At 40.4% G+C, this 9,082-nt stretch overlaps 1 protein-coding gene across 2 annotated transcripts in view; it reads right to left on the bottom strand.

Annotated features, from left to right (window-relative positions):
- Positions 1–874: 874 nt before the first annotated feature.
- The window catches only part of tmem121aa (transmembrane protein 121Aa), a 40,306-nt gene continuing 32,098 nt past the window's right edge, over positions 875–9,082 (bottom strand). For both annotated transcript variants that reach the window (XM_065288440.2, XM_065288439.2), the window contains one exon: positions 875–3,049. In XM_065288440.2, coding sequence (XP_065144512.1) covers positions 1,662–2,612 — 951 coding nt within the window. In that variant the 5' untranslated portion in view covers positions 2,613–3,049 and the 3' untranslated portion in view covers positions 875–1,661. The remainder of the gene's footprint in view (positions 3,050–9,082) is intronic.

Here is a 9,082-nt window from a genome sequence, read left to right as displayed (position 1 = left end):
TAAAATGTTTCTGGTGGCAACTTTTTATTAAAAGGTTTGTTTTTATCAAATTCAGCATCTAATTCACTTCATTCGCGATTATAACAAGGAAACACGGCGCACACGTCACTACGGCAAGCAGCTGGGCTGCGTTCAGCCCCGACAAAACGTTGCACAACGTTTATTAAACTGAAACTGTGATGCATTGAACACCCTGTTGTGATGACGCAAGAGTTGCAACTACGGTAGAGAGGCAATTCTTTGTGTTCTTTTTTAAATGTTTCTGAAGCCTGATGAAATCGATATAAATGTGTTTTTAATACTGTAAAATACTCTCGATGTTACAGTCACTGACCTTGCCGTCCAGAATAAAAGTCAACATTCCAACTTGAACCCATTGAGCGAGCTGTCTCTTTACTACCGCGTGGTTTTATACATCTTGCCGCTGATTGGGCCGACATTTCTGACACACCCACCAAACAAGAGAAAACGCTTCTAAAACCTGTTGCATTCCGTTGCACACCGTTTCCAGGAAACATGTCGTTCAACCCGGAAACCGTAGCAAATCGTTGTGCACCGGTGTGAGATTGAACGTGCCCCAGGTGTCCGGCTTGACGGCTCCGTCTTCAGTTCCTCCCTCGACTGCAAGCGGCAAACCTCGCCGATCGGTCTGCGCAGCGCCGGGGGATCTCGAACACACCCACTGAAAGATGAGTTTTAAAAAAAATATATTTTTGCAATTTTGTTTGGTGACATTAAACAGCAGTGGCAAAATTACACACTTCACCTCAAAACACATAATTAGGCTGTCAAAGACAAGCACACCACAGTTTTAAGATTATGCAGGTTTTATTACATTTTGGCAACATTTAAAATGTCACAGCTAAAGGGAAATAATAATAATAATAATAATACAATTATTAAAAACTGGACTGTGTATATTATTTAATGTATTAGCTGTCAGTGAAATCTAAAATCTTTAATGGTCATTGAATTTAAAACTTTCTTTTTTAAATTATTTTCTCTTCACACACGCGCGCGCACACACACACACACATGACCATAAACCTCAAAGACTGCAATTTTCATTGAACTAAACTAGTTCCCCAGGAAGAGAATCCTAAGAGTTCTGTGTTTTTCATTAAAACATGATCGAATCATTACTTTTCAGCTTCATAATTGTCATAGAAATGTTATTTTAAATTCACTTCATGAATTTAAACCTGGCTGCAGGCTGTGATTGACAGATTTTCAGAATTCTGCCAAAAAGATGTCTGCTGCACTTTTATTGGTTGCATAATCAAATCAGTGGGTGAAGTGTTGAATTTTTATAAGGTTTGATTCTGTTTGGGGAGTCCTGCAGGCACAGACTCTGCATTTTCCTGGTCATCATGAAGGTGAGCCACCTTTATATCATACAAATGTTACAAAAAAAAACATCTTTATAAGGAACATAATTTAACAGCTGCTCGAATTTATAAAATCCAGTTAAAATTATGATAACAGAACTCTGGTGTGCTGCCATTTGTGCATCTGCGACATAATTGCCTTTGAACACTTGGTTAAGAGCAGCATGACTTTAAAAACTGAACTCTTAGCATTGCTGTGTAGTAAAGGAACCACAAGTTCTGTTTTTTGTCCCTTGTGTTTTAAAATGAAGCATTGTTTCTCCTGGGCCCTGGTCACGTGTCAATGACCTCACGTGCCGGTGAGGGTTCTTCAGGAAGGGTGGTGGTGGCATTCGGCAGAGTTTGATTGTGCGACACAGAGTTCTGCTGTATCTCCATGGCAATGGCTGCGGGATCTTGCGGAGGAAACTCTTTAACTTGTCGCCGGTACTCTAAGAAGGTGCAAGCCTTGGTTGCGATGGCGACGACGTTCTTGCCGATGAAGATGGTCGATACGCGGCTGTCCTGGAACAACACCATGTTAACGCCTCGGATGAGGATGGTGACGATGTTGATGGTCACCAAACTGAGTATAGGATAGAGCATCATCTTCTGAGGTGACACATGCTCACCCTGCACGCTGATCTCGCTCAAAGAAACGCACGGGAGAATGAGCAACAGGATGTAACAGTAGAAGAACATCAAACCTTCGGCCCAGATGGGCAGACCTGTCCGCTGTGGCTCCCAAAGGTTGGCCTGGATATCGAGCACATCCAGGAGGTCAAGCGCCACCCAGAAGAGTCGACCGCGCATGTCCTCTTTTTTCCGGAAGGTTCTCACGTACTCCATGCTGTCGAGTGCAACGAGAACAAGGTATAGCCCCGGTACGCAAACCGACAGCAACAAAGTCAATGCTTTCCGAGCTACGGTCTCTAGACTTTTGCGGTCAGCCTTGTAATTTTGGAATACAAAGTAGAGCTTGATCTCCAGAACAAAGATGTAGAGGAACCAGAGGATCATGGCGTAGCCACGCTTCGCAGTCCTTACCTCCGCGCCCACCCACACCGCCACGTAACGGAGGACTATGAGAAAACAAATATCTCCAACCAGGACGATAATACAAACACCGATTTTGCGTGGACCTTGGTTCTGCTCCACAAGGTATGCGTCCATGAAGGCCATGCTGGTCATTATTACAATGGTGGTTAGGCACACATGCCGCTTGTCAGGGGCTGGTAATACCATGGTGCTGTGTCTACCAAAATAAAAATGAAGTCATATAAAATGTATCTAAAAGGTTATTTCATGGTCGTTCATCAGCGCTGGTGATCCTTTCGGCAGTGGACTAATCCATTTGCATCTGAAAACATCAAGCTCCAGAGAGTCCGGCGACTATTCTGTACCACATTTAGACTTTCACATGGCTCATTCAGCACTGTTGTTGGTTCAACAGTGTCTCTGTAATTTGATATGAGTGAGGTTTATCCTTACAAATGAGGTTGAGGCTGGACTGCAGCGACTTCCCAACCTTACAGACATGGGTTTCCTCATCTGTGTCAGCTGATCCATAAAAACAGCATGGCTTGATGCGAATCCGTGCTGTATTGTGCGCAGATACTGGATTTCTCGCTGGAGAAAATGGAATGTCAAATCTCCGTTTCCTCTTTGACGGATCAAAGATTCTGTGAATCAAAGAGAGAGAATTAGTTTTTTTTTAGAGATAGCAATGGTTATGACTTTGTTCCAAACAATGAAACTTTGAAACACAACACTAGAGGTCACTGTGGTAATTTGTCACAATCAGATACGCACTCCCACGAGTCCTTGGGTTTGTTTTGCATTCCTCTAAAGCTTTTTAAATGTAAGACTTTTGCTGTTTGGAGGTCGCTGAATCTATCAAGTGATTTTAGGCAAACGTTCAAGAACACAGGAAAAAAATCTTTAGTTTGGTTTTAAGAAGAAATTATGTTTTTAAGATCCAAGGACCAAACGTCCAAAGTTTTATCCAACACTTCTGATACAAAACTTTTCATTTTTATACAGTATGAGTTCTAGCAGCAGGAGTCTCACTATGTATTCATTCTTATATGACAATGTCTGCTACAGGAATATCTTTCCCTAATATTCATACGTGCTCCGAGCCACTTGCTTCCATAGCAACCATTTCTATTGAGAGAAGTGATAATAAGTGATGATGAGCCTAAAGCAGCAGGGAACCCTCGGATCTCTGGAAAGGGAGATATTATTGGAAACTTGACAGGCAGAGGGTGTTCGCTCACTTTATAGGTATGTGTGAGGTGACTCATTGTGAATGACAACAACTAAAACGGGTCTTCAGCGCTCCTGTAGCTCAACCTGTAGAGTATTGCATAAGCGGCATAAAAGGCCATAGGTTTGATTCTCACATGCTATATAAAATATATGCTATATACCTTAAATGCATTGTTAGCTTGTTGTTTTGAGTAAAATGCCTGCCAAATGCATAAAAAGGGGCATATCTGTCAGGTGATGTGACCCTCAAAGGCCAAACAAATTTGCATGCGTTGTTCTTGTGATTGTCCTCTGCTATTTTTTTGGGGTGCATTTAACAGATCCCCAACCCTTCAAAACAGCAAAGAAGAATAGAAAACGAGCCAACAATAAATCCAAGAGCAACACCAGATTTAATGCTCATATCAGACACCCACAAGAGATAATTCACCTTACTGTATAGCAATCACTTGCGATTGGTTGAATTTAGTTCACTCAAATCTAACAAACCAGAGAACAATGGTGGAAATTTTGGTGCTGGGTCAAAAAATTAATGTAGGGGAAAGAATCACATTTTTCTAAAAGTATAGGGGACGTGCCTTATCCACCAAAAGCTGCTATAAATAAACTGCAGATTCGAGACAAGGCAAGTTGATTTATATACTGACTAAAAAAAGGTTTAAAACTGTACCTTTTTTTGTCGCAGTGGTGGCTTTTGGGTACATTACTGTACCTTAAAGGACACTCCACTTTTTTTGAAAATATGGTCATTTTCCAGCTCCCCTAGAGTTAAACATTTGATTTGTACAGTTTTGAAATCCATTCAGCTGATGCTACCACTTTTAGCATAGCTTAGCACAATTCATTGAATCTGATTAGACCATTAGCATCGCGCTCAAAAATAACCAAAGAGTTTCGATTTTTTCCTATTTAAAACTTTACTCTTCTTACATCATGTACTAAGACCGACGGAAAATTAAAAGTTAAGATTATCTAAGCCGATATGGATACGAACTATACTCTCAAACAGGCGTAATAATCAAGGACTTTGCTGCTGTAACATGACTGCAGCAGGCGTAGTGATATTACGCACTGCCCAAAATAATCCCCTTGATTACTTTTAATAACAAAGGACTATTTTCAGGCGCTGCGTAATATCATTGCGCCTGCTGCAGCCATGTTACAGCAGCAAAGTTCTTGATTATTACGCCAGAATAAGAGTATAGTTCCAAATGAGGCTACGGTTGGACCACATCTGACCTCGTCTGTAAGATTATTTCAGATACGGAGGAATAATAGCTTTAAACAAAAAAAATGACAGAAAATAAGACGAAAGTACTCTTCTGAATTACCCTGTCCTTATTACTAGGCTACTCACGGTTGCTTCCTGTATATATCTGTGACTAGATTTCCTCTTCAGATGGGAGATTACAGAGCCGGACACATTAAATCATGAGATTATCACAGAGATGCTGTCTGTCTCTGTATGAAATTCCAATCACAGCAACAGTTTGCACACCACTCTCACAACTCACATCTCTGAAACTATTGCTAGTTAGCTCACGTCAACACTGTTCGGAATAAATGATATATATGGAAGCAAACGTCAAGACTATTTTCTCATGTGTCTTCTCAAGTGATTGATTTCTATCTCAGAGGGTAGAAATAAATCATACAGTAAATCACACTGGGAAGATTTGTGAAGGCAGAGGAAATGGATGTAAAGAATTAAACTGAGCAAACAAAAAATACATCAGTGTACATTGCAGTTATTTCTGCGCCAAATGCATTTATCTCAAATGGATTTATAATGAATTAATCTAATTAATCTTTATTACACATACATATTTTTTTCATATACTGTATGCATTTGGTAGATGCATTTATCCAAAGCGACTTAGAGTGCATTTCAGCTAAACATTTTATCAGTAGGGTATTTAAAAAATAAAGGTGCTTAAAAGGTTCTTCACAGTGATGCCATAGGAGAAACTTTTTTGGTTCCTCAAAGAATCATTTAGTAAAAGGTTCTCTAAAGAAACAATTCTTTTGCCCTTTAATAATCTGAATAACATTTTATCACTACAAACACTCGTAAAAATAAAGTTGCTTAAAAGGTTCTTGACAGCGATGACATAGGGTGCTTTCACATATACACTGTTTAGGTCGGCCCAAATGACGTGTCGCTCCGAGTACGGTTTGTTTGGGTCAGTGTGAACACAACAGCCGCACTCGGGTGCGCATTAAATGGCCGCTCCGAGACTGCTCTAAACAGGTGGTCTCGGAGCGGCTGTCGCCGAACTCTGGGGCGACCCACCTGTGGTGTGAACACTGCTGGACCTCGGGGTGAACCAAATACAGGAAGTTCTCCACATGTTTGAGCCACTGGGTTTCCGTCGTGACGTGAGCCGGGTGTTATATTTTGGGTTAACAACAAACAAGCTAATCCTGATCCGTTGCAGAGATTCGCTGTCTCTTTTACGTTTGAGCTGATGATTTTATAAATGCATAGCTGTCCTCCACACACAAATAGTGACATTACGGGCTTTTTAGCAAACGGCTCCGTGAGAAAGGCTTTAATAGAACAGCTACGCAATTTCGCGTTAAAGCAAAGAAACTTCGCAAAGACGTGCATCGTTCATCTCCACATCTTGATAGCTGCGCTCTCTCTGTCAGGCTGGTTTTCGTAGAAACGTGGGGTGGTCATGAGATGGTAAGAGCTGTCAGAGACCAATGACAGCGCTGACCGTTGTCACATGGTGTACGTTGCGGGATTTCGAGTACAGTAAAAAAATATATATGTGAACATGGACCGCACTAACTGAAAAATAACATAATGTATTTTGGTGCGCTCCGAGGCCGCACCACGATGCGCACCAACATACTGTATGTGAAAACACTCATAGAAGAACCTTTTTGGTTCTTTAGAGAAGCATTTCCTTCATAATGTTTTTTTTAATCGAAGAACCTTTTTTTCACCTCAAAGAACCTTTTGTGGGATAGAAAGGTTCTTTAGATGTTAAAAGTAGGGATGCACCAAATTTTTGGTAACTCAAATTAATTGGTTGAAAATAGCAAAAAACAAGTGAAAAAGCAGAATAAATGTTACCGAATAAAGCCGAAAGTATACTAGGGACATCCGCGTATGCGCGCCGTCCGCATGACGTCATTTTCGTCATCAAGAGGGTCCGCGGCCGGCCCCGCGGACCGTCCGCGTGCAGCCCAAAATTTGAGACCGCGCGGACAGTCCGCGTACAACAGCGCATGCGCGTGAAAATATTTAGACTGGGCACTCCACCATAAACAATTATACAAAGGAAATTGACAGAATTTGCACACACACTATCGTTTTTCTTCTTTAACTTTTACTTCTTCCAAGAACAGAAAGCTCTGGAGCATGTTTGTTTGATTCCTGTTCTTTGTTGTCTTGTTGTTTGTTCTAAACTGTGTTTGCAATGGTGGATCAGTTACTTTTCTTCACCTATCCTAATGTTTTAATGTACTGTAAATGTCGCCAAATCAGTGCTGCGCGGACAGCCTGTTGGACTAATAATTTGAATAAGAAATAATTTGTATTGCGTATAGTGTCGAACGCGGCCATCCGCGTGTAGCCACGGGGAGTATACTCGAAAAGCTGCGCAGACGCGGAAAAAAGGTATACCCCGGCCTTAACAGGAACCAGTGGGGAGTAAAAGACAACCAAAAGCAGCAAACATGTTGGTGAAAGCATTTAAAAATGTCAGAAAAAACAACAACCATACAGCAACTTTCATTTATCATTTAAAGGGGACATATCATGAAAATCTGACTTTTTCCCTGTTCCATATAATTGGGTGCCCAGTGCTTCAATCAACCTAGAAAATGTGAAAAAGAAACGTGAAAAAATAGGTCATTGAAATTGGCTCCCCTGTGATGTCAGAAGGGGATAATACCACCCCTTAATCTGCACTATCCAATCACGACACTGCCATTTAGTGCAGAGATCTCATTTGGTATTAAAAGGACACACCCAAAACTGCATTTAGCCAAGCCTCATTCATTCCTATGGCTCCAAACAAAGTTTTATTTTGTGCCACCATACTTACTCGTGTAACTACTCATATAACAGTCTTTAAATAGGGAAAACATGGAAGTGTTAAGTGGCTTCTAAATTCATCCCTGTTTGGAGCCATAGGAATGAATGGGGCTAGGGTAAATGCTAACACATTCACGGTGCTGAACAAAGATTAAAAGTGCATGCATTGAAAAAAGATAGGGATGTATTAATTTGTCTAAGTTGAGGTAAGAACATAGTAAAATATAAAAAAACGGTGGTGTTTTCCTTTAAGAGTAATATGTGTTTGCTGGGAATCAAACCCACAATCTTTGCACTGCTAACGCAATGCTTTACCATTTAAGCTACAGGAACATCACTTACTTTGAAAACCTATTTTTCTATGTGCATTTACTGAATCATGCATAAATAATTGATCAGTATAAGGTAAACAGATGCCTTATAGCTTGGTATTTATTATTCCTATGGTTCTCTCAGCTTGTTGAACATTTAACCGTTAGCATAAATACTAAGTTCATCCTATTTTGCTGCTTTCAGATGCTGCAATGCTTTCTTTCCATTCACACATATAAGGTCACACACTGTTGTTAAGTGATGAAATCTGGCTTGCAGTCTATGCTTAGTTTTTTTCTTTAGGTGCCCAGTGGCTTTCAGGTTTGTGCAGTTATGTTTTTTTCACACCATATCCAGCATAAATCATTTCTTTATGGACCTCACCTTGTGCACACAGGGCATTGTTGTGGCAGAACAGAGAATGTGTACACCAAATTCTGATGAAAATGTTTGTCTAAGGACATTGCAAGGCCGTAAGCCTTATTTTATGGGCCTGTTAGTAATGAATTGAACTGAAATAACCAAACCTGTTCATTAGAAGTACTTGGTTTTCACTTTCTGGGTAGAATATAGTAGATCTGGGAGTTCAATTGCCGTATTTCTTTTGGAACATTTAGCAAAACAAGAAAAATGTAGGCTATGCCAGGTTTGTGTATAGGTAAAGCATGAGGTCAAGAGGCAAACATTTGTTGCACCCCAAAAATGTGTGAAATGAGAGCAAAGTCTATCCTGTTTTGATAGCAATGTGGTTTGTGTAATGCTGCGTACACACCAAACATTAGCAACACGTTCCTAGATTTCTAACAGTGTCTAATTTTTCACTATATTTTTAGATGCGTTTGAGGTAAATAGTGTGTTTTCGAGGCAATCGCAGCACCCAATTCGCGTCATTCGCATCGCTTGCCGTAAATTCACATCTTTGCATTGATTTTGTATACAAGCGCAAATGGTTAAATTTGCTATTATTGTGTGTGGTCATAATAGTCAGGAATTGTGTGTAACTTTTATTCTCTATTAAGGAGCAGATAACGTTCCAATTTGCTCCATTTTGCTGTAATTTAAGTCAGACTTCTTAAATACT

Source organism: Paramisgurnus dabryanus, chromosome 17 (genome assembly GCF_030506205.2).
Source record: "Paramisgurnus dabryanus chromosome 17, PD_genome_1.1, whole genome shotgun sequence".
Classification (NCBI taxonomy): Eukaryota; Metazoa; Chordata; class Actinopteri; order Cypriniformes; family Cobitidae; genus Paramisgurnus; species Paramisgurnus dabryanus.
This window is presented reverse-complemented; position numbering and strand designations above follow the sequence as displayed.